At 43.2% G+C, this 25,665-nt stretch overlaps 1 protein-coding gene across 32 annotated transcripts in view; it reads right to left on the bottom strand.

The window, feature by feature from the left end:
* DMD (dystrophin) overlaps positions 1 to 25,665 on the bottom strand; it is a 2,010,563-nt gene that overhangs the window by 173,356 nt on the left and 1,811,542 nt on the right. For all 32 annotated transcript variants that reach the window (XM_065590838.1, XM_065590858.1, XM_065590878.1 and 29 more), the window contains one exon: positions 9,152 to 9,230. In XM_065590838.1, the coding sequence (XP_065446910.1) occupies positions 9,152 to 9,230 (79 nt within the window). The remainder of the gene's footprint in view (positions 1 to 9,151; positions 9,231 to 25,665) is intronic.

Genomic DNA, 25,665 nt, shown 5'->3' with positions numbered 1-25,665 from the left:
TCTCATCATACCACTGCCTCCATAAACTTATCAAGCTCAGTCTTGAAGCCACTTAGGTTTTTTGCCCCCACTGCTGCCCTTGAAAGCTGTTCCAGAACTGCACTCCTCTGTTGGTTAGAAACTTTTGTCTAATTTCAAACCTAAACTTGTTGATGGCCAGTTTATATCTACTTGTTCTTGTGTCCATACTGGCACTTAACTTAAATAACTCCTCTCCCTCCCTGGTGTTTATCCCTCACCAGCTCCAAACCTCACCGATACCATGGGGAGCCAGGGAGACTAACTAGGCATCAGGAGCCAAGGGGTAAACTCTGGGAAAGAGACAGGGCTCTGTGGAGCTATGGAGGAGTTCATGGGGGATAAAGAACTTGGCTTGAGGAGCCAGGTGGGGTTGAGCAGAGTATTGAGGGCCAAAGTAAAAAGAATTTAGCAAGAATGTGTGGGTGGCCTCGGGAAAAAAGCTTGTGTGCAGGGAGAAGAGTGGGGACTGGAGTTAGCTCCGCTGGCACTGCTGGCTTGATCCCCTGCCAAGGGAAGTCTTTAAAATGCTGATGCCTCAAAGACACACTGTGCCACTGGTCTCAGAAAAGAAAAAGAGCAAGTAGGTGTGTGGGAGGTCTGGGGAAAAGAAAGCAGGACTGTGGGGCTGTGGGGGAGGGGAGAATGAAGAAAAAGTGGGTCTTGTGCCTACAGGTAGAGACCCAGAAAGTGGAAGAGCTCCTTCCATGCCCCACATTTCTCCTTAAGTCCCTCTTTTCCCCCATCCACAGCTTCATTCAAGCACTGAGCTCCAGCCTATACCCCACCCCACAGAAACACTAACCCAGGAAGCAATCCCTGTAACAAACCTCGTTGCCTACTCTGTCCCCATATCTACTCTAGTGACACCATCAGAGGACCCAGCCACACCATCAGGGACTCATTCACCTGCACGTCCACTAATGTGATATATGCCATCATGTGCCAACAGTGCCCCTCTGCCATGTACATTGGCCAAACCCGACAGCCTTTACGTAAAAGAATAAATGGACACAAATCAGACATCAGGAATGGTAATATACAAAAGCCAGTAGGAGAACACTTCAATCTTCCTGGACATTCTATAATAGATTTAAAAGTAGCCATACTTGAACAAAAACATTTCAGAAACAGACCTCAAAGAGAAACTGCAGAACTAAAATTCATTTACAAACTTAACACCATTAATTTGGGCTTGAATAGGGACTGGGAGTGGCTTGCTCACTACAAAAGCAACTTTCCCTTTCCTGGAATTGACACCTCCTCATCAATTATTGGGAGTGGACTACATCCACCCTGATTGAATTGGCCCTGTCAACACTGGTTCTCCACTTGTGAGGTAACTGCCTTCTCTTCATGTCAGTAGAATGCCTGCATCTGTAATTTTCACTCCATGCATCTGAAGAAGTGGTTTTTTTTACTCACAAAAGCTTATGCCCAAATAAATCTGTTAGTCCTTGAAGTGCCACTGGACTCCTTGTTGTTTTTGTGGATACAGACTAACATGGCTACCCGCTGATAATAGATACAATTATAACTCTCTAACTTCCAACATGCCCAATTTTGAACAATAACTAGGTCACCAATGACACAGGTCACCAATAACTTTTCTGAAACATTACAGAAAACATCATATCTTGCACCCAGCCACTTGCAATCTACAACCAGACCTCATATGCCCCCTGCACAGAACTACTTGCAAAGTAATTTGTGCAGATCACACCCATCCCATCTTAATTACCAAAACACACAAACGAATAGCCAGTAAACATGGCTGGAGTTGAAGAGTGTCTGCCTGACCGTTGTTCAGGATGAGTGTGGAATTATGGTTGAAAAGAAGTAGCTGAGCTTGAGAGGGGCAACTCATGAGGGGAGTTTAACTGCGGTGCTGAGAGATTTAACGGCTTATTGCTTTGATTGCTACAGGTGCAGTGGTGGGATGTGCAGCCTACCATCTTAACTCCAAGTTAACGATTTTGTGGTGAATATGTGTGAAATAAATCCACGGAGTAGAATCCTCCTGATCCTATTTTCTTTTAAGTGCTCTTGCCATCACTAGACTGACCTTTTTTGGCCTCACTTGCTTTCATTGTGCTGCAAGACCCATTTAAAAAGCATGAATTCACCCCTGATCTGACCTCCCCCTTCACTGGGAGGCGTCCTTATTTTTCACACATTTGCTCCCAGAAGTATAACTACAAAATCAATGCTCGCAGGAATGACTGCACATCTCTGAGTGCTGGCCAGCTGATGCTCTGACATCACAACTCCCCAACAAACTGCCCTCTAATAGTAGTGCTGCTGGGAACGATGTAAACTCAAGGTGGCTTTACCAGTGCAGAACACACTGCTCAGTGTAGCCAACTGACTTGTGGAGCCATCACCAGCTCTCAAATTGCTGAATATTAATGCTCCAGAAGCATTTTGCAAATACTTGCAGTATATCCAGTATTTAAGGGAAATAAAACCAGCTGTTTGATTTAACTCCTATATGTGTGTATATGTATGCGCGTGCACACGACTGAAATACAAGGCAAGTCTTCCCTGTGCCCTAGCCACTTTCAAAATAACCCTAAAGCTGGCTTTGAGTAGTCCCCCGACTACCCCTCTTTTACTAGGGTAATCCTCAGGTAATGTAGAGCTACCATAGTGGCTCCTTCTCCATCCCATCTCCCAGGCTAGAAAATGCAGGGAAATTTATATAGGAAATGGGATGTGACTGGGATGTACGAGTGCCCCAGTAAATCCCTGCCTGCTCAGAGGCTGTGGACATAATGGCATAATGCCGAACAGCCCCGGGTTGACCTGCTTTACACCTAGAACCAGTATAGAATGGTCCAGGATTTGGGAGCTGCAAAGCTGGTTTTCCACTCCCCGCCCGCAACGCCTTCTCACTTGCACCGAGCTCTGCTTTGATGCTACTCAGGATCTGGCCCATAGTAACTAAGATATACAATATGTACTTCTTTCAAGTAAAGAATCTGCTTTTTAAGCTATTATAATACCGGGAGGCAGTATTTTAAGGTACAATGAGAACCGATGGCTGAAAGCTGAAGCTAGACAAATTCAGACTAAAAAGCCAGGCAGTGGAGTGTGCCTGTGGTGGATTCTCGTCAGTGGAAACTTTTAACCCATGCTTGTGTGTTTTTCTAAAAGATACACACATACGCTGTGTGTTCAGACACAGATATTGGACTTGAAGCAGGAGTTACCACAGGATAATTCTACAGCCTGTGTTATGCCAGAGGTCAGGCTAGACAATCACAGTGGTGCCTTCTAACATAAAAATCTATGAATTTATTAAAATTGGGAGGCAATGTAAGAGTCGACGTTTTGGTATGCAATATAAACTATACCTGCTAAAGTGAAACACTGGATTTACATAAAAGTTCTTGGTTTTAACTTTCCACACTTTATTCAACTGGGAAACAGAGGGAGGCCCTTCGGTTGTAGAGTTTGCTGACATGCTGAAAGATTACAGGCAGGATTGGCAGCAGACAGGTCAAAAGACTTTCTAGAGAGAAGGTTTACCTCTTATTCAACCAATATTTCACTTAACTAAGGCTACATCTGTGCTACGAGCTCGGGATGTGAAAAATCACAATCAAAATAAAGATCAACACAAAACTAAACTACTTGCTACATCTACACTATGAGCTAATGGTGTGATTCCCTGCTCGCGTACACATACCACACTAGCTCTCAGAGAGCTAGTGTGAGTATAAATAGCAGTATAGCCACAGCAGCATAGACAGTGGCAGCAAAGGCACGGCTTAGCTGTGCTGAGTACATACCCACCGGTTACAGGCAGGTTTGTGCTCCACAGTTCTAAGCTGTACCTCTGCTGCCGCTACTCGTGGTACTACAGCTACACTGCTATTTATATTTGTTCTAGCAGGACAGCTTGACAGGGGAACTAAAGCCCCCCTAGCCCTCAGGTGTCTACTCCTGTGCTAGGCAAAATAGGTAAGTGAAGAGAGAGGAGAAGGTTTCAGTTTGATTGTACTTCCTTAATTAATATAGTTAATGTTATTTTAAATGTACTAAACAGAAATGGGCTAAACCCAAAACCTTTTATTTTGCCTCCCTCTTCCACAAACTCTCAGAGTTTGGATAAAATAGGATGCAGATTTGAACAACCTTCAGACTGCATTGTGCCATCAGATTTTATGCTGATTTGGCATAATATGGCACCCGGTTTGGGTTTTGCCAAACAGCTACGACGTTAATTTCCCGCCTTTGTTTATCAAATTCCTAAACAACATGCTTTACCTGTGGTAAACAGCTAATAAACAATTTAGAAACCAGCTTATTCTTAAAATTATAATGCAGCATTAAAACTTATACTTTTAAAAGTAAATTTATTTCTGATTGGTTGAAAAACAAGTTTGTCCTCGATGCCAGTCTAAATGGAACTGTTTGATAACGCTATACAGTTCTGAACATCAATGTCTCTCAGGCAGAATGATTACACCTGCATCACTAATCATACGGTACAGCAGAAATAAAATCATTTAAACACAACATCGGCACAGACTGTCTACTTCTTTGAAAATGAAATCTGTCTCTCAACATCTATTTTTGATAAATGCCTTGGTTGGTTTCCCCTTAGAATGTATCAAGCAGCAGGAGACCATTATCCTGTGACTGTGCTTTATTCCATTGATATAATCTCTTAAATAAAGTTCTTCTATTTACTTTCATTTAATCGCAGTACAATAGGCCAAAGACGTGGCTTCCAAGCAGCTTCATTTCAATCTCTTGCCTTGATGCTTTGAAGCTGTTTCAAGTTGTCTTTCAGTGCACTTCAAAACATCCTTGATAAAGTTATAGGAGTTGGGGGGCGGGGGAGTTGCATTGCTGGCAAAGCCAGACAATAATGGTTTGTTACAGAGTTGAAAAAAAAGTTTAAATAACAGCTGTTCTTCAGCTAAATTGAGGTTTTTTGACCCCGCCCCAAGACGGCTAAGTAGATGAATTATGCAAGGCCCATAACTGTAAATATTTTTCTTATGGGCTCAACTTGCCCCTTGTGAGTTTCCACACTATAGCTGCCATGGGAAAAGTGGCCACCATTTTACTTTGGCCATATGAGTTTTACTCAGTAGGAGCCAACGAATTTAGCTGAAGTCATTGTCTTCTGATAAAAAAAGATCTAATCTGAAGACCTAATCGGTATCTTTAAACCTTTATCCATGGAAGAGGCCCATCCTGTATCATTCCTACAAGGAGCCAAGTTCCATCCAAACTAACACTAAATGGCTCGGAAATACTTGCCAACTGGGAATTCTCACATTTGTCTTTTGAAGTTGACCTGTTGGGTTCAGTGTGTGGGTTCTGGATGGGGTTGGTAGCCTGTGATACATAGGAGGTCAGACTAGATGATCTGGTGGTCCCTTCTGGCATTAAGCTCTATGACTCTCTGATTTAAAACATATAAATCACAAGAAAAACAAGCAGTGGGGGATGAGGGGAGAAGGGATATTCCTGCATAACACAGGCCACTGAACTTCCCTGAATTAATCCTGTTTGAATTTGAGCTAGAACATACCTTTAAGAAAAACAGCCAATCTGGATTTAAGAGATTTCCAGTGATGGAGAATCCACCAAAGCCCTTGGTAAGTTGTTCCAATGGTTAACTAATATTGATTCACAGACAATAACCAGAGTTGAGCTGAGGACAAATGTATGGATTATCTCAACAACAGGGATGGCTCACTAGTTCAGTAGTATCTTTATTGCATTCAGCAAAATTAATGGTAACCAGACAGCCAAACATTCTATATTTTTGTTGGGCTTCTAAGTTTCTCCATAACAAGACTATCCCATGTTTTACTGAACCAACTTTTCAGAATTAGCATGTATTAATTTCATCCTCTTCAAGAAACAGAAATGTAAGCAGCTACCACAAAGAACCTAACAAGGACATCAACCTACTCATCTGTGCATTTATTCCTAATACCAGGTAGTGCAATGGGTATATTCTCAGAGGGACAGTAGGGTTAATTAATTTTTTGTCTTTGTAAAGCAATAGATAAATATATTGGCTGCTGAAGATGTTAAATTTCAGTCTTGCAAAATTTGTGATTTTTCCCCCCAGACAAAACATTTGCAAGCTGAAAGCAGGGTTTTATTGTAATAGGTTTCATCCTTAATATAGTGTTGTAGATTTGTGATACAAGCCTTGGTCTCAATAATTAGCAGGATGGTTTTGTCTTGTTAATACTACTTGATTATATATATTACAATCTAGGAAGTTTTTGGAGAGTGTTGGGGACAACTTCTTGGTGCAAGTACTGGAGGAACCAACTAGGGGCCTTGCTCCTCTTGACCTGCTGCTCACAAACAGGGAAGAATTGGTAGGGGAAGTAAAAGGTAGGGTGGCAACCTGGGCAGCATTGACCATGGAATGATCGAGTTCAGGATCCTGATAAAAGGAAGAAAGGAGAGCAGCAGAATACAGACCCTGGACTTCAGAAAAGCAGACTTTGACTCCTTCAGAGAACTGATGGGCAGGATCACCTGGGAGACTAATAGGAGGGGGAAAGGAGTCCAGGAGAGCTGACTGTATTTTAAAGAAGCCTAATTGAGGGTGCAGGAACAAACTATCCCAATGTGCAGAAAGAATAGCACATATGGCAGGTGACCAGCTTGGCTTAAAAGAGAAATCTTCTGTGAGATTAAACACAAAAAGGAAGCTTATAAGAAGTGGAAACTTGGACAGATGACTAGGGAGAAGTATAAAGATATTGCTGGAGCAGGCATGGGTGTAATCAGGAAAGCCAAAGCACAATTGGAGTTGCAGCTTGCAAGGTATGTGAAGGGTAACAAGAAGGGTTTCTACAGGTATGTTAGCAACAAGAAAAAAGTCAGGGAAAGTGTGGGACCCTTACTGAATGGGGGAGGCAACCTAGTGACAGAGGATGTGGAAAAAGTACCCAATGCTTTTTTTGCCTTGGTCTTCACAGACAAGGTCAGCTCCCAGACTGCTTCACTGGGCAGCACAGTATGGGGAGGAGGTGAGCAGCCCTCAGTGGTGAAAGAACAGGTTAAGGACTATTTAGAAAAGTTGGACATGCACAAGTTCATAGGGCCGGATGCAATGCATCCCAGGGTGCTGAGGGAGTTGGCTGATGTGACTGCAGAGCCATTGGCCATTATCTTTGAAAACTCGTGGCGATCAGGGGAGGTCCCGGATGACTGGAAAAAGGCAATATAGTGGCCATCTTTAAAAAAGGGAAGAAGGAGAATCTGGGGAACTACAGACTGGTCATCATCACCTCAGTCCCTGGAAAAATCATGGAGCAGCTCCTTAACTAATCCATTTTGAAGCACTTGGAGGAGAGGAAGGTGATCAGGAACAGTCAATGTGGATTCACCAAGGGCAAGTCATGCCTGACCAACCTGATTGCCTTCTACAATGAGATAACTGGCTCTTGGATATGGGGAAAGTGGTGGACGTGACATATCTTGACTTTAGCAAAGCTTTTGATATGGTCTCCCACTGTATTCTTGCCAGCAAGTTAAAAAAATATGGATTGGATGAATGGACTATAAGGTAGATAGAAAGCTGGCAAGATCGTCTGGCTCAACAGGTAGTGATCAATGGGTCGAGGTCTAGTAGGCAGCTGGTATCAAGCAGAGTGCCCCAGGGGTCAGTCCTGGGGCCGGTTTTGTTCAACATCTTCATTAATGATCTGGATGATAGGATGGATTGCATCCTCATCAAGTTCGCGGATGACATTAAGCTGGGGGGGAGGTAGATACGCAGGAAGGTAGGGATAGGGTCCAGAGTGACCTAGACAAATTGGAGGATTGGGCCAAAAGAAATTTGATGAGGTTCAGCAAGGACAAGTGCAGAGTCCTGCATTTAGGACGGAAGAATCCCATGCACTGCTACAGGCTGGGGACCAACTGGCTAAGCAGCAGTTCTGCAGAAAAGGACCTGGGCATTACAGTGAACAGGAAGCTGGATATGAGTCAACAGTGTGCCCTTGTTGACAAGAAGGTATTAGCATATTGGACTGTATTAGTAGGGGCATTGCGAGCGGATTGACGGAAGTGATTATTCCCATCTATTTGGCACTGGTGAGGCCACATCTGGAGTATTCTGTTCAGTTTTGGGCCCCCAACTACAGAAAGGATGTGGACAAATTGGAGAGAGTCCAGTGGAGGGCAACAAAAATGATTGGGGGCTGGGGCACGTGACTTATGAGGAGAGGCTGAGGGAACTGGGCTTATTTAATCTGCAGAAGAGAAGAGTGAGGGGGAATTTGATAGCAGCCTTCAACTCCCTGAAGGGGGGTTCCAAAGAAGATGGAGCTTGGCTGTTTTCAGTGGTGGCAGATGACAGAACAAGGAGCAATGGTCTCAAGTTGCAGTGCGGGAGGTCTAGGCTGGATATTAGGAAAAACTCTTTCACTAGGAGAGTGATGAAGCACTGGAATGGGTTACCTAGGGAAGTGGTGGAATGGGTTAACTAGGGAAGTGGTGGAATCTCCATCCTTAGAGGTTTTTAAGGCCCGGCTTGACAAAGCCCTGGCTGGGATGATTTAGTTGGGATTGGTCCTGCTTTGACTAGATGACCTCCTGAGGTCTCTTCCAACCCTAATCTTCTATGATTCTATGACTGCGCACACATATGCAAACTATAGCTATGTGATCATTTTTATAGATCATGTAAGAAAAGTATATATGAATTCAAAGTCAGTATATACTGAAAATGTACAAAGAGCTTGGGGTTCAGTAGAAATTTGAAATAATTATAGTTATCAGAAACTCTATTTTATTTAATTAATCAGCAACAACTCCCAACTGGAAGCTTTCAAACTAGAGTGGACAAGTATAATACAGAATAATCCTGCGCTGGTAGAGAAAGAGGCAAGGGGACCTGATACTGGTAGGCTTTTCCCATCTATACTGGAGTTTATTGAAATCAGTACACTTCTATACCAAGTTTTAGCCAGCAATTAATTTTTTACTGTTGAGTTCTAAACACATCTGCAATGGGGTTTAAAATGGAAACAGATAGCAACCCTAGTTGACACCAATGGCAGGGCTGGCTACATAATTGAGGTTTTAATTTCTAACGAGCACTGCACAAGTTATGCAAGAAAAACTAAAAATGACTTACTGGAAAGGAAGTGCTGAGATGTAGGGCCAAAATCCCTGTGGGCTTCATGCAACTGTCTGATGCGCTCATCAATGGCCACCTGAGAAAAACAAGAGAAAAATGACTCTCCTCTCAAACATGTAACAAGTAGCAATTAAAGTTAGGTGTCTATTTCATTAAAGAAAGAGTTTTGTTTTGTATAGGACAAAAGAACACTCATGCAAGAATTTATAAACCAAGGGTTTGATTGCAGTTTACCGGGTTGAATCCAAAGACCAGGGAGGTCAACAATGTTTTTTCTCCTAATTTAAATGGCATTAGATCAGGCTCACAATAAGCAGCCTGATAAACCCCTTTCTGTTAAATCATCTGAACGGCCACCAGCCAAAATAATAATAAAAAAGATTTTGTTTTCTCTCTTGCAAACATTAAAATGGGAAACAAACCCCGCTGTTATTATCTGAATTTGAATGACTCCGAATGAACTTTTTGAGAGCAAACAGTCATAAAATAATAAATATAAAAGAAAGTAATCTCATTTAGTATGGAGATGCCAACTGCACACGTATAGTGCCACAATGCTGGTAATCAACTAGTGTTTGGGTACAAGCATATTCTTTGTTCTCTAATTCAATTGACTCCCATCCCCTTGACCTTTTCTTCTCAGTATGGTACTGTCCTTTGAAGAAAATGTTTTTTAGTGTCTTGTTGGGCTGATGTATTGCATGAAGACACAACTATTGTAGAATTGTGGTTTAATTTTTAAAACCCCCAAATCTGTGTGTCTCGGTATAAAACAGAGTGTCTAGGACAGGAGGTCAGTAAGATAATCTTGTACAGAAAATTCCAAACAACATGAGTGATATTCACTAACAACCTTATGTACTATATATCCAAAGGACAATGTCAGGTAGCTTAGGTCTAAATTTAGCATTTAGAAACCAAAAATGCCTAAAGCTAATAACAGTAAATTCTCAGAAATGTTTTAAACAAAATAACTAATAGGAAGCAGATTAACTGAATGTAAACATTTCCCTGCAAGGTCTGCAAACCAAACAATGGAGCACTATGTTAGTACAGGAAACACAGAAAGGGGAACAGATTAAGTTCGGTTTTGTTGTCCAAATTGAGAGAGAGATATAAATAGGTAACAAACACCATATATGATGAAAAAGGAAATTCAGGTTTTCAGTTTTAATTTTTGTAGGTGTTGGCAGTAACATGTTCACCCTTTTGACATGAGTGGCTAGCCAATGTTTGGGGTCTTGTGGCTTGTTACCATTAGGAGAAGCCAGGTATTTCTTTGATGCAATCCCGGGTATTTACAAATAATGTACAAAGTCCTGTTTCCCTGAACACATTAGGGCTAAAACAACAGGAGGTAATTTCTTTTTTCACAGTTGCAAGTCTCTTTCCAGTCAGCACTCTGCCCCCAAATCCTCTGTCTTGGTTTTCACAGTGTCACATTGCAAGTGCTTCTCTTGCTATCTCCTTAGTTTTCTTATGCCTTCTATGTCTTCTTCTGACTGCCTCTTGCTCCTCCAAGTCACAGATACACAGAGGCACCCTGTGTTTGCAATCAGCCCCCTGAGAAAGCTTTCTGCCCACAAAACTCAGCTTCTGTGCTTTGGGCAGTGGCTCCCATTATTTCAGCTGTCTTACTTTATAAAGGAGCTTAATTGCTTCTTACACTTTTCTGGAATGAAGGGTGGCTATCATGCCCACCAGCATCAAGAAGTCTATGATTGCCTACAGATCAAAGATATGCCTGTGGAAGCTAACACCACCTTTAGCATAACATTATTATTTATTTTAACCTTACAATGACCTTTCAATGAATCATAGTCCTCCATAATTTCAAATATTGGTTTTCAGCTCAATAACACATTGTTTTTTTTAAAAATGAGCCATGCTGAAGAAAATAAAAAATGTGTGTCTGCTCTTTAGACCCCTCATTTGTTTTGAGAGGGTTCTTTATAGAAACCTAAGGCTCTACCTGTCTTTGATGCAAGCATTCCAGGTCTTTCCTCATTATTAGCATTTACTTATCAATACACAAAACAATATTCCATTTTAAGTTTTAATTAACAAAGGACAATGAAAAACAAAGATGATAAAAATCACAATCTGACTCACACAATCCTAAGAGTCTATTGAGAATGAGGGCTCTGCAAGGTATACAGTAGACATCAACATTTTTTATGCTATGACAATGACAAATCTGAGCATGTGATTTTGGGTAAAGATTTTGGAGCCTCGAGATATTTGTGCCCACTGCCAGTACAGAAGCCATAAAATTCTAAGAATTATATAAAACTGGAAAAAATCATGTATTTCTATGAACTGGGTGAGTTTTGGTTAAACTGAAATTTTAGTCTAATATGTAAACCCAGCAAAATGACACACACTAAACTCCACGGTGGATTTGTAAACTGAACAACTATATGTAGCCTTGGATGCTAGCCTGGAAATAGCTATCTCTACAGAGGTGTATTTTGTCAATGTAAAGATGAATAAAACATAGGGAAGCTTTGATTACTCTCCAAGACTAATCAATTGAGCAATTAAAAGTTATCCCATCAGTTATCCCTGCCAACCCACACAGTACTGTTTATCAAGGTATCAGTGTACTGTATGTATACTCATATACCAAATGGTACATACAGTTTTGGTGATAGAGTAATGAAGGTGCACTGTTATTTTCCATGACTTCTACAAACTCTAAAACAATCATAAAATGAGAGAGTTAATGCTCACAGTAAAAGCTATGTGTGAGCAAACCACAACTACTTAAAATTATAATCAACATACTTGCACCTGTGCCTGTTCCAATTTAAGCCAATGAGGGATTTGCCACTGACTTTCATGGAAGGAAGTTTGGGTCCATCAAGAGGCTTCCCATCTGCTAAGTAATATTATATGAACAATTTCTCATTGGCACACAAAAATAATTTCTTTTGCATATTAGCTAAATGTACTTGCTCAGGGCTGAACCTTGCCACAGAAATGTGCATTTGCCTGTGATGAAAATAGCAACACTTTCTCTCTGAATCAAATGTATTCATTTCACTCAAAACATCCGTTTTTGAATGCAAGAATACATAAAGTAATGTCATACAGTTCAACAGGTAACAGCCTTATTGCTAAGCAGACAAAGAGAAATTAATCTGTTCTTGCTTCAGATAGCCAACTCCTAGGAGTACCAGTTTAATCAAACAACCAAATGAAAATTCATGGGTTTCAATAGCATAGTTTGGGTGTGTGATGAGCAGTAACTTTCTTTGCTCTTGCTCCTTATGCAAAAGGTTGATGATCAGCAAGATGGATAAAAGTCAGATTCAGATGCCCCTCCTTATATTGAGTAGTACCTTTCTCCACAGGTAATGCCACCAGAAATGAAGAGACTGCTTGTGGTGTCAACTGCTACTCAGTGTAAGTACGGGTATCAGAATTTGGTCTAAAGAAAAAGGCCCCACCTTTATTGCCTGATTCTGATTTTAAAACAAACACCAAAATCTTCCATAAGCAGAAGTATGGTATTATACATTCCTTTCTCTTCAATGTGACCGATTCTTTCATCATGTACTTTGTCCACAATTTTGTGTTACAGTTGTTTTCTTTCAATCATAAGATAGAAAATTAAAGAGCAACAGCAGTGCAGCAGACATTAAAATACTGTGATTTTAATTAAAAACACTGTAACCATGTAAAACTATAGAGAGATGAAATATGACAGCTTCTGTTCAATCCAAAAATAAATTATAGTGCTTAAAAGCATTCATTCCTTCTTTTAAAACATAAGTGAATCTGAAGAGATTTATTAAAAGGAGTTATTCCTCTCTCTCCCCATTACCCAATCCCAACACAGTGAATTGAATTTATGTTGTTTATCAGAGAAATAGATTACATATAGTAAAAAAGCAAAGCCATGTCACATGATTACTGGGAACAGTTTATCCATTGTTGGGGCTGAATCTTACAAACTCTTGTTATAGCAGTTCCAGAAATGAGGATTTGCAGGACTTGGGTCTGTTACTTAGGCCTCGTCTACACTAGGAAATGAGGTCAGTATAATTACATTGCTCAGGGGTGTGAAAAATCCACAGTTAAACTGACCCAGGCTCCTGCATAGACAGCACTAGGTCAACAGGAGGATTCTCCAGTTGACCTAGCTACCACCTCTTGGGGAGGTAGAGTCTCTACACTGATAGCAGAACCGCTCCTGTCAGCATAGGTATCATTGTCACTGAAGCATTACAGTGGTGCCGCTGCAGTGTTTTAAGTGTAAACAAGCCCTTACCTTCCCCCTCTTTGTTTGTTTGTTTGGTCTCTTTTTTAGTTGGACATATTTTTGATTTGATGGCTTTCACCTCGAATGCAAAACCAAATGAGACCAAGTATCTCTTTTTTAGACCAACCCCTGCATCCCGCCTCCCTCCCTGCCACCATCGCCCCGCGAAACCGCCACCAAAACCCCAAACCCACAAACAAACAAACATACTTCAGGTGATGTTGTTTGCAGAGTTGTGGTACCCATGTTGGTCTCAGGATATTAGAGAGACAAGGTGGGTGAGGTAATATCTTTTATTGGATCAATTTCTGTTGGTAGAGTCCAACTTTCGAGCTACACAGACCTGAAGAAGAGCTCTGTGTAAGCTCAAAAGCTGATCTCTTTCACCAACAGAAGTTGGTCAAATAAAAAAATACGATCTCATCCACCTTGTTTCTTTAAAGTGATGTTGGCCATCATTTAGTTCTAACTCCCTGGTATGCACAAACAGCAGTGCTTGTAAAGATGTAACTGTGGCCTTGGCTACACTCGTGGATTCACAGCGCTGCCGTGCGCTGTGAAGCGCGAGTGTAGTCGCACCGCCAGCCCTGCGAGAGCTCTCTCGCAGCACTGCAAGTCCTCCACCTCTGCGAGTGAGCGTGCAGCGCTGCAGGTGCTGATTACACTGGCGCTTTACAGCGCTGCACTCGGGGGGGGGGGGTGTTTTTTCACACCCCTGAGCGCAGCAAGTGCAGCGCTGTGAATTGCCAGTGTAGCCAAGGCCTGTGTAACCCCCTTTAGCTTTTCTGGTCTTCAGGCTTTGGGAGCTTTGATAAGTGTGTGAATGTGCGAACACACTCACAAAAGAACAACAAATGCCTACACTCCCACATAATGGGACTACAACAAAGGCTCCCCTTGTGCTACTACACTAGTGAATTAGCTGTAAATCACCCTCTCTATACAGGCCATTCATCAACTCCTGATGTATTGCACAGATTGTTTTTTAAAGGATTCTTTAATATTTTATTTCAGGGGTTCTCCAACTTCATGGTACTGCAACCTCCTTCTGACAACAAAAATTACTACACGACCCCAGCAGTGGGGACCAAAGCCTGAACCCGCTGGAGCTCGGCTGCCGGAGAGGGGGGGGGGAACCAAAGCCAAAGCCCAAGGCTCAGCCGTAGGTGGGGGGCTTGTAACCCTAGTCCCGCCACCCAGGGCTGAAGCCTGAGGGCTTTGGCTTTGGCCCCGGGCAGTGGGGCTCAGGCTTTGGCCCCGGGCCCCAGCAAGTCTAACGCCAGCCCTGGGGACCCCATTAAAATGGGACTGCAACCCACTTTGGTGTCCTGACCTACAGTTTGAGAACAGCTGCTTTATTTCATGTTCCAACCATATATATTCCCACCAGGTTTGATGGGGAGGTGCCTCAAGAGGTTTATTACAGAGTTGTGGGTTCAGTTAGAATCCTTTAATCTCTTCTAGTTTAATGCATCTCTCATTCCATGAAGGAATTACTTTAATATTTTCCTAAAAAGTCTGGACGAGATCGCATATAAAGCATTCAGCAGAATTGCTCTGTGAGCTAATGAATCAATACTGGCTCAGAAGACACAGGGACCAGTTGCTTGTGTGTTCATGAAAAAAAAACCAGACAAAAATCATGAGACATCAATGCCAATATTATTTGAAAATTCAATAAAACTAGCAAGTTAGAAAAAAAGAATATACCATTTCAGACACATTATATCAACTAAACTCCTGGGGGCATGACCTCCCCTACTGTTATTTCCAGGCAGATCTCTTTAGAAATCTCAAATTAATTTGCAAGACATAGAATAATAAGGGAATAAATAGGTAATTATTTTTTCTGTCTTTTCTCAGCACACTTAGTTTCACCTCTCCACTTTCTAAAATGACATTTTATTCTTTCTGGGAAAAAGGACTTCCTTTACTGTCTCTGATGCTCATGCAAATGAACAGTAGCTTCTATTACCACTATTATTAAGTCAAATTATACTGCCATTAAAATGACTCTACAATTTCATGTGCTATTTTGAAAGGGAATAATTAATATTATAGTGGAAGAAACAGCATTCAGATCTCCCCCTTCCCGCTTCATCAGGGATATCTTCGTCAAAATCCATAATGTCAACCAGATACTAGGTTCACAATATAAAATGAAGAGGAAAAACAAAAAGATCTGTTTTTATTAAAGGAAAATAAAATATCTCCTCACCAGAGTTTCTTGAGCTGCTTCACTATAGATAAAACACAAACAAATATTAAAACACCTTACATGATAGCAAGAACATGGCTGCAGATGCTGGGGGATTTCACTATGCTGCACTGTTTCAAATTATTTCATTTTCTATTTTCAGATCAGTAACAGAAGAGATGGAGGGGGAGGTCAGGTAGTTCTCACCCATTCCACTGACTGAGTTAAAACATTTACATTTAAGCTTACCTTCTATACATTATTATTCATTTAAAATATATCACCAGCAGAAAAATCTTCTAAGGTCAGAGTAATATCCCTCTTCTAAGCATGTGAGGGCACAGGCAGCATAATGCTTAGACACTAATTACACAATTGTGCTTCCCAGTATTCAAACACAGGCAAATTACGAAGGATACGTAGCGGCAATTTAAAATAGTTATTAATGTGAGAAAGTAGGGTTGGGGTCATTAACTGAAAAACAAACGAGATGCAATAAACAAAGAGCTAAGACAATTCTTGAAAAAAGATGGCTGAACCTGGCTGAGATTCTGAGGAAAAAATAGTAGCGAAGGAAGGAATAGAATAGGATAATCTCATTCAAGCAGCTGCTTTTAGTGCAGCAGCAAAGTAATAAAGTCAGGGGGTTAAAAATTTGCTCCACCAGTAATGGTTTTCATGAAGAGAGGAGGGTAATTTTCTGTATTTAATAAGCATGCATACATACAATACTTAATAAAACAACACTTCTCTAATCCCCCACCATATTCACAGCATTTCCATAGCATCCTGACCTTGACTCCAGTCACATCCAATTTGACTGCACATCAAAGAACAATGGCTACTACAAGACCCTCTTTAATGTTACCCAGCACTCCTCCTTCTATCTGCTGAAAAGCTTCTTTCTTTTCTCTGACTCAGAGCTGCCAAACCACTATGAGGCTGTTCTTTACAAATCAATAAACAGGAAGATCTGATCTACTGTACTTCCAATAGCTATGAATTCAGTCACTCTGTGTTCTTTGCATATCAGAAGATAAGGATGGGTTTAAACAAGCACACTTTGTGCTACTTAAGGAAGGACAGAGAAAAGGAGGATTGATGCCTATTGTTTCTGAACTGCTGATATGCAGAGTTAAATTCTGAAGAAGAGGAGCTCTGTGTAGCTGAAAAGCTTGTCTTTTTCACCAATAGAAATTGGTCCAACAAAAGATATTACCTCACTCACCTTGTCTGTCTTGACAGATACTCATGAGGGCATGTCTACACTAGAAAGCTAAGTTGACATTACATGCCTTACGTCTACCTAACAATGTAAGCATGCAAACTACAGTGTTCCTACCGCCACAGGCGCGGACTTTCAGCTTTCCCTCGGGGTGCTCCATGCCTGCTCTGCCCTGAGGCCCTGCCCCCCACTCTTCCCCTTCCCCCAAGGCCCCACCCTCACCCTGCCTTTTCCTGCTCCCGCTTTGCCCTCTCCCCAAAGGCCCTGCCCCTGCTTCTCCCTCTCCCTCCCAGCACCTCCTGCCCACCGCTGAAACTGATTGGCGGTGGGCGGGAGGCGCTGTGGGGACAGGAAGGAATTGATCAGCGGGGCCTGCTGAACAGCTGATCGGTGGGTGGCTGGTGGGTGCTGAGCACCCACTATTTTTTTTCTGTGGATGCTCCAGCCCCAGAGCACCCACAGAGTTAGCATCTATGCCTACCACTGCTGTAACTTGCCCGCTAAGCTGATCTAGTAAATCCAGCTCGACGAGAGGCGTAAGGCTTAGTTTGACATCGTTTGGGCAAGGCAGTGTATAGACAATGTGTGTTACTTTCATCAGGTCTTGGCTGCCAGGGTGGCTGACAGCTGGAGTCATGAAATTGACAAGAATGTCAATTTCACTGCTGGTAGGTTCCCGGTTTGAAACAACCATATGTGTGTGTGTGTGTGTGTGTGGGAGGAGGGGGGGGGGGGCAATGTGTGAGCCCCAGCAGTGCTGACAGCTGGAGCCTCGCTGCCTGGCACTGAGAACCTGGGCTGTGAGCTCCCTGCAGAGCTCCCAGCACGAGTCCAGCTACCGCCCGGGCTCTCAGCTCCCTGCTCCACATGGAGCTCCTGACTGCCACCAGAGCTTTCAGCTCCCTGCTCCACTTGTAGCACCCTACTGTGGGGAGCCCGGGCGGCAGCTGGGCTGCAACTGGGCTCCAGCTGGGAGCTCTGCAGGGAGCGCAGAGCTGATTGAGCTCCCAGCTGGAGCTCAGAGCCTGAGCTCTTGCCCCCCATCCCTCAAACACACACACTCTGCCCCTCTTAAGTTAGTGAAAACGCTTGTGGTGAGGACACGCACCACAGAGAGAAGGAGGGTAGTGTGGACAAGACAAAACACAGTAATTATTGGGGTGGTTGTAAGTCAACATAACACAGGTCAACTTTATTGTGAAGTTCTGGGCTTTACAAGAAGTTTATTGGTGGAAAGATCTGTACCTTGACACATTTTTGGGATATAGTTAACTGTTTCTCTCTCTTTCTCTCTGTGTTTATTTATTTTTAACATATTCTTGATTGCGGATGGGGTTGGGGGAAATGAGGCTAGTGAAGCTAAATTGTTAATATTGCTCTAATGTGTTTTTTTATGATAGAAAGATTTAATTTAAATCCCAAAAATTCTGGGTTATGATAGCACTGTATACTTAGGCAGATGATAATCTCAGTGACTTTATGCAATTCCTTCTTTCTATAAAAAAAGAAATCCTAAAATCCACTAGGACACTGTCTTGTACCTTGACTACATTTATTAATCCTCAAATGAAACAGGGGAAATAAAATGTAATAAAAATCCAGGAAACATTATTAAGTCCTGGGCATAGAGTCTTAGAAAACAGTGAAACGCCTTCTTGACTTAGTATGTCTACTGTGAAAAATCAGCCATTGCTTCTTTGGCTTTTGTTTTATAATCCTAACATAGAACAGTGAACTTCAAGTGTGGGTGTCTGTAAAGAAACAGAGAAGCTCTTGTGATTTAAATAAGAGGAACATTCAAATTTAGAGAAAGTATAAAAATCTGTAAATCTAGTGGAATCTTCTAAACCTGACATAATATAGTCGCAATATACCCCACATTGGCATACCTAGTGATTTTGGGCCAGGACTAAGAATTTTTGGGGGCGGTCATAAAATCGTGAAGCAACGAACCCATGAAGGGGAATAGCCCTCAAGGAGGGACCCTCAAGCCACAAACGTACAGAAAGCTAGCAGAGGTCAGAGCGACGGAGGCTGAGGATGAAGGGACCGTCCGACAGGAACGATGTCACCCTATCCCTCCCATATGTGTGTGTGTGGGGAGGGGGGGGGGCAATGTGTGAGCCCCAGCAGTGCTGACAGCTGGAGCCTCGCTGCCTGGCGCTGAGAACCAGGGGAACAGAAGACCTCACCTTATCCTGTTTTGGACCTACTAATGGCAGACATAGATTTTATAAGCGAACAAAGAGATGACCTGACATTGTGCAAGGCATAAAAGCAACTCACCAACATAAATAGTAAATGGTAGACCTGCAATTGGTGAAGTCTTGGCCCCGCTTTGAACTCAGGGAAGAGAAAACTATACTAGGTGGCAAAAGATTCCCAAACCAGGGAAATACGAGTACCATTTCCAGTCCCAAAGAAATTCCACTGGAGAGTCTTACAGATGGCATATGCAGAGCTCTGTAGAGAACATTAGGGCAAGAGAAAACCCTGGAAAAGGTAACCCTCAGATTTTGCTGGCCGGGGGTCAAGGTCCAGGACTACCATACATTGTGGCCGAAGCGCCAATAGGCAGGATCCAAAAGGACCCCGAAGGCTCTCTTTGTCCTCCCCCCCCCAGAATATTTGGAGTATTTGGTTGCTCCCCAACTCTATTAGGGCTGACACTTCTCCCCCCTTGATCCACACATAGAGTAACGTCTTGGCCAGGCCTTTTTTTTGTAGTCTAGGTGTCCGCCTCCTATGCCCACTTGTAGGAACAATCCATGAAGGGGCTATTTTGGCAGAAATGACCCCATTTCCAGCACAAAAGACAAGTCCCAGTTGAGGGGGTGTCCCCCTACCCCTTCTGGGGGAGGCGGGGCACTTGTGGGGAGTCTTTCCTGGAGAACGGTCTCCCCTTCTGCCCTTTCATCTCCTTGGAACCAAGCTTCCGGGTGGGCAGGCTTGGCATTCAATCCCTCATGCTTGCCCCCCTCAGTGGGCCTGGATGTCTGCAGTGACTGCTCCTCTAGGGCAAGCATCTTTTGTCTTGGGTGTCCCTGCCATTGGGCCTGTGGCTGTCAAATAATTTTCTGTCAACCAGATTGCCTCAGCAACATCTCAGGCAAAGGTTGTAGCGCCAACTTTTGCTCTCCCAACTGGGAGAACCTGCATAAACTGTTCCAGCACCACTTATTTGGTCACCTGCTCCCCTGTCTATTTATCAGGCTGGCGCCACCACCAACAGTGTTCCTTAAGGCTCCAGGCCACTGCATGAGGTTGGGCCCCCATCTTTCCCAACAGAAGTGTTACTGGTGGGTTTCTGCCATGATACTTCACCTTGGCATAATCTTGGGCTTCTGTGGTATCAAGGTTCTTGTATGCAGCTTGTGTAGGTCCAGTAAGATATGGCACCAATAAGATGGCCATCTGAGCACTGGGCTAACAAGCTGCTGTGGTGGCCCTCTTGAAAGTAACCAGGAAAGCTTTGGGGTCATCCCCACACTCCATTTTCGTGAGTTTCACTGAGAGTTACATAACATTGATAGGGCTCGGGATCCCAGCCATCATGTTTGCATTTGCTTCTTGGGGTGGTAAAATGGCTGCCGCCTGTTTAACCAGGCATTGTTGCTGTTCCTGCTGTTGTGTCGCCAACTCCCAAATGAGCTGCTGTTGCTGTGCTGCTTGCTGTTGTAGTTGGGCAGCTATTTGCTGGAACATCTGGTTCTGCTGCTGCTGGGCCACCTTTTGTTGCTGGATGTCCATCAGCCACTTCAACAATTTCCCATGGTGGTTGTTGTTTCTCCTCCTCCTCGGTGACTGCCCACATTCTCCACCAAATTGTGATTGTTGGCACTGGATGGAAGAGTATTCTAGTGTTTCAGGGGGTCGGTTCCTCTTAAATGCAGAAGCGGGTTGGTATGGGAGCCTGGGCCCTCCCACTTCCATTGTGCTCTGACTAGGGCCCTGTGAGGATTACCAAAGGCAAGGCACTTAGGCTGCCCTCCTTGGGCCACTTCCTACCACCCACTCTATAGTCTAAGCTTTGCAGTCTGCAGCAGAGTTACTGAAGAAAAGGTATTTTCTTTAGTCTTTCTGAGCTCAGCAGATAGGCTTCTCTTTTCCCAGAGGAGCTGCTGCAGCATCCCTTCTCAGGAGCTCCCAGAGGATAGCCTTCTTCTTGGCCATGTCAGCCCTTCTGAGCTGTCTGGCTTCCTTTTAAACTCCACCTCCATCTGGAGCATTTTCTACAGGTGTGGCTGGGTGGAATCATCTGGGCTGAAAGTTGTTCTTTAGCCACTTCAGTCCTCCTGTGGACTTTATACACCCTGTCACAGGGAAAACATGTCTTGCAAGTCGAGAGTAGTGAACCAGTCTAGGGGATTCTATGGATGGGGTTATGGAAGTGAAAATACTCAACTGGAACCTGAGGTGACAAATCAACTTGTTGAGTCACCTGAGATCAGAATAGGACATCAACCTCCTTTTCTCTTTGGAATTAGGAGTTACAGAGAAGAAAATACTCTGCCCCAGAATTTGGGGCCACAATCTCTATCTAATCCAGATGCAGCAGAGTTTTCACCTCATTTTGTACCTGGTTCTTGTAAGAGTGGTCCCTGAAATGGGATAGGATTGAAGGAGTTGGATGGAGGCAGAGACTGAAATTGGTTGAGATAGCTCTTTTGAAATGAATTCCAGGATGCAAGAACGGTGGATACCAAATGAAGGCGACAAGGCAAAAAAATCCTTGCAAAATAGTCCAGAACTCTCCAGTGCAGCATCAAATTTGCTGCCTCTGGCTAGGCACAGTGTACAATGTGTGACAAAGTTCCTCCTCTACCTTGGTGGGTCCTGCGCTTATTGGCGGATTTGCTCACTTCACAAATTCACCCTGTGGGTCAGGAAACAGTCCAGAGACCTTCCCCTCTGGTAGAAGCTATAGTCCAGGTCAATTCCCCCTGTGTTTGATCAGGAGTTGGGAGGTATGGGGGGAACCTGGGCCCACCCTCTACTCTGGGTTCCAACCCAGGGCCCTGTGGACTGCAGCTGTTTAGAGTGTCTGCTGGTACAGTTGCACGACACCTACAACTCCCTGGGCTACTTCCCCATGGCCTCCTCCCAACACCTCCTTTGTCCTCACCACTGGACCTTCCTCCTGATGTCTAATAACGCTTGTACTTCTCAGTCCTCCAGCAGTACGCCTACTCACTCTCAGCTTCTTGCACAGCTCTTGCTCCTAGTTCCTCACACACACACTTCCTCTCCCTGGCTCCCCCGGGCTTGACTGGAGTGAGCCCTTTTATAGCATCAGAGGGGCCTTAATTTGAGTCAGGTGCTTAACTGCCTCACCTGACTCTTAGCAGGTTAATTGGAGTCAGGTGGTCTATTAGCCTGGAGCAGTCCCTGCTCTGGTCACTCAGGGAACAGAAAACTACTTATCCAGTGGCCAATATATCTCCCTTCTGCTACTCTGCTATTCCCAACTGGTCTGGGTCTATCACAAATGTTATGAGGAAAAAGTAGAACTCTTCCTTTTTTGATAGCAAGATCTCTCCTTGGAAGTTTCGGCAGAGCTCACATGATAAAAAAATAAGAAGAGGATGGATCTGGAGGCTGCTTGAGGCTTAAATTGCTTTAGCCATTGTGTTGGAGTATATAGACCTAGAGACTGAAGAGCTGCCCCTGAATCGTGCAGTGAGTGCAATGCCTCATCAGTCTTAGAGCTAAACAGATCATATCCTTCAAAAGGTAAATCCTCTGTCCTCCTTTGGCCCTCTTGTGGGATAGGAGAGAAAAATCCATCAAAATGTTCTCTGCATGTGACACTAGTTGCAACTGATCTTGTAGCCATATTGATGGCATCAAGTGCTGCTTGTAGAACTGAACTGGAGATTTATTGGCCTTTGAAGAATGGAACTATAAGTTCTTCCTTAGGCTTTTATAGGAACTTTATCCACAAATTGGGAAACTCGACCCTACTGAGGTAGTTGTAGTTTGCTAGTAAAGCCTGAAAGCTGGTGATTTTGACTTGCAAACTAATCAAAAAGGTATATTTTCAGGATTCTTCTCTTTTGGGGTGTATTTCAGTGGTCCATGCTGCCTATATTTTTCATTTGCAGCCATTACTAATGATGAACCTCAAACAGGGCAACTATAAAAATACCAAATCCTTTCAGAGGGACTTGGTATCTGCAGTCTGCTGGCAGAGATGGAGGCTGGGGACTGCCAAAGATCCCTAGCAGAGTCCAGGATACCCTCATTAATGCCAAAAACCCTGAGCATCTGGATGTAAAATGATAAACAGTTTGTGTGAATTTCTTGAACAACTTCTAAGGTGTTGGCCACCCACTTGTGCCTAACCTGAGATCCTGTAGTCTGATTTGCAGAAGTGCTGGACATTTAAAGCTTGCCAGCCTTCCAAAGAGCTATAAATACTGGATGTTGGGCATGATCCTTTCATCTCTAGTCTGCTGACGTTTGAACAGGGAAAGTTTAAACCATGAGATTGAAAGCTTCCAAATAGTTATTTGGAATACCCTGGAAAATGCCTGGAAAAACTTTGCTACTGAACCGAGTCTGTGGTTTTCCTGGGCAGTCTGATCAAAATCTGCTGTACTGACTTCCTGGCCAGAGCCGGTGCAGCACACAAAGAGAACACACATGCCAACAACTGACAACAGGTGCCACTTGAAATCCACAAATTATTTTCTGTAACAGTAGATATTCCTGACATTATTTTAATTTGTATTATTAATGAGGACTTGCCAGACTCCAGAATGATTTGAGTTATACCCGTCCCTGTCTATTTCCTACTGTGGCTCTAGGGGATTTTATATAGTTAGTTTTTTGTGGGTGGCTGATTATGGAATTGATGCTGTTATTCTTTTAATTGTATTTAAGGATCAACACAGCCTATTTTCGGGTAGCTGGGTGCCATATGTTATGGGCACTATTTCAAAACAAGTTATTTTGGGCCATTTGTGTGTTATGTTCAAAAGTGTATTTCTTAAGTGGTGCACACTGTTTTGAAGATATGTCATTCATCTTTGTAGACAAATAGGGGGAAAATATACTGTTCACATCTATAGGAAAACAAAACAAAAACAAACGTCCAGGCACAAAAGCAGACTTTTCACTTTCTAGGCAGCTTTTCTTGTGCCTAATTCCTGAACAGTCAAGGATCCAGGGGAAATGTGGTAGAAATAAGTGGAACAGGGTGTGAAAGCAATGGTTGGAAAAGAAAGGGCTCTAATGGGTAGATTTGCTATTGAAGCTGTTGCAAGTGAAGTCTGAAAAGAGTAAAAGGTGGAGCCAGTCACCCTGGTGGTAATTAATAAATCAGGTACTGCAGGTACTGCTCCAAATTTTGATTCATTTATTCCAACTGTCTGTCCATTTGTTGTGAAAATGTCGTGGAAAGGAGCAGATCAGCATCTAAGAGGCAGAATAACTCTTGCCAGAAATGGAAGATGAACTGCAGTCCACATGAATTGCAGTCCACAGATGTGATGTTAGAAGGTAATCCATGAATCATGATGAAGTGATCAAAGAACAAACGTAATTTCTACGGTTGAGATCTTCCAACAGGGCACAAAATGGGACATCTTAGACAGCAAATCCATGACTACTAACATGGCTGAGTGGCCCTGGGAACTGGGCAGGTCTATAATGAGGTCCATAGAGATGGACTCCCAGGGCTGGCAAGGAGTAGGTAGTGGGACCAAGACATCCAGAGGTTTAATGTGAGGGACCTTTATCCGGCAACATACCTTGCAAAAGTCAGTGGAAGACCTAATGGTCACCAGAAATGCCGCAAAATCAGTTTTATTCTTTCCCCCTGCCCAAAGTGTCTGGTAAGTCATAGCACAGTCGGAGGATTGTGAGATGAGGCAGACCATCTGGGACACAAACATGGTCTCTAAACGAGAGTCCCCATTTTTAATGGAGAAGTTCGGGCTGAAGTCAGCACTGAGTGACATCTATTTTACTACAAAAGTGTCATTAGGTAGCAATTATCTCACAAGAGCTACAGTGTCAGTATTCACAAGCACACTGGCAAAGGGGTGGGGCTTAAAGATAGTGGAGGGAGCTGAAGGTCCTCCCCTTTGTGGGAGAGTGCATCAGACTTGCCATTGCAGATAGTGTAAATTCAAAATGGGAGTGTCTATCGGATCTGGCATTATTTAAGGGCCTTCACAGATCATAGGTACTCCTACTTCTTGTGGCTGGTGAACACTTGAAAGGGGAAGTATAAGTTCTAGATGATGATGCCTTTCCTCAAAAGTAGCCTTGATGGCCAGCAGCTCCTTGTCATAGACTGCACAGTTCTGTTCTGTGGGTGTTTGTCTTCCTGTAGTAGAATGTGTAAGGATGGAGAACACTAGGTGAGCCCCTGCTTTTGTGACAGTGTAAACCTGATTGCATAATCAGATGTGTCACCCTTGATGGATCAGCCTGGGTGTATTAACATGAGTGCTGTGGTCAAGGCCTTGTTCAGTTGTTCAAAAGCCAGTTGTGCCTCCAGCGTCCAGACATAGGCAGAGTTCTTTCAGAGTAGATAGGTAATAGGGGATACCACTCTGGAAAATCCTCTGATAAATCACCAATAGAAAATAGCAAATCACAGGAAGCAGCAGATTTTTGGTGTGTTTCAATCCATGATGGCAGCAACTTTCCAGTCCACAGTAATCACATCAGGCAAGATGACATAACCCAGGAAGTCAATGGTGTGCGGTTGAACTCACATTTTTCAGGTTTTGCTTATAAGCCATTTGGCTTGAGGCGTTCCAGTAGTTATTGGATGTGGTGGTGGTGCAGAATCAGGTTCCTGGAGAAGA

Source organism: Chrysemys picta, chromosome 1, assembly GCF_011386835.1.
Source record: "Chrysemys picta bellii isolate R12L10 chromosome 1, ASM1138683v2, whole genome shotgun sequence".
In the NCBI taxonomy this organism is placed as follows: domain Eukaryota; kingdom Metazoa; phylum Chordata; order Testudines; family Emydidae; genus Chrysemys; species Chrysemys picta.
The sequence above is the reverse complement of the archived record's forward strand: the minus strand, read 5'-3'. Positions and strand labels throughout refer to the sequence as shown.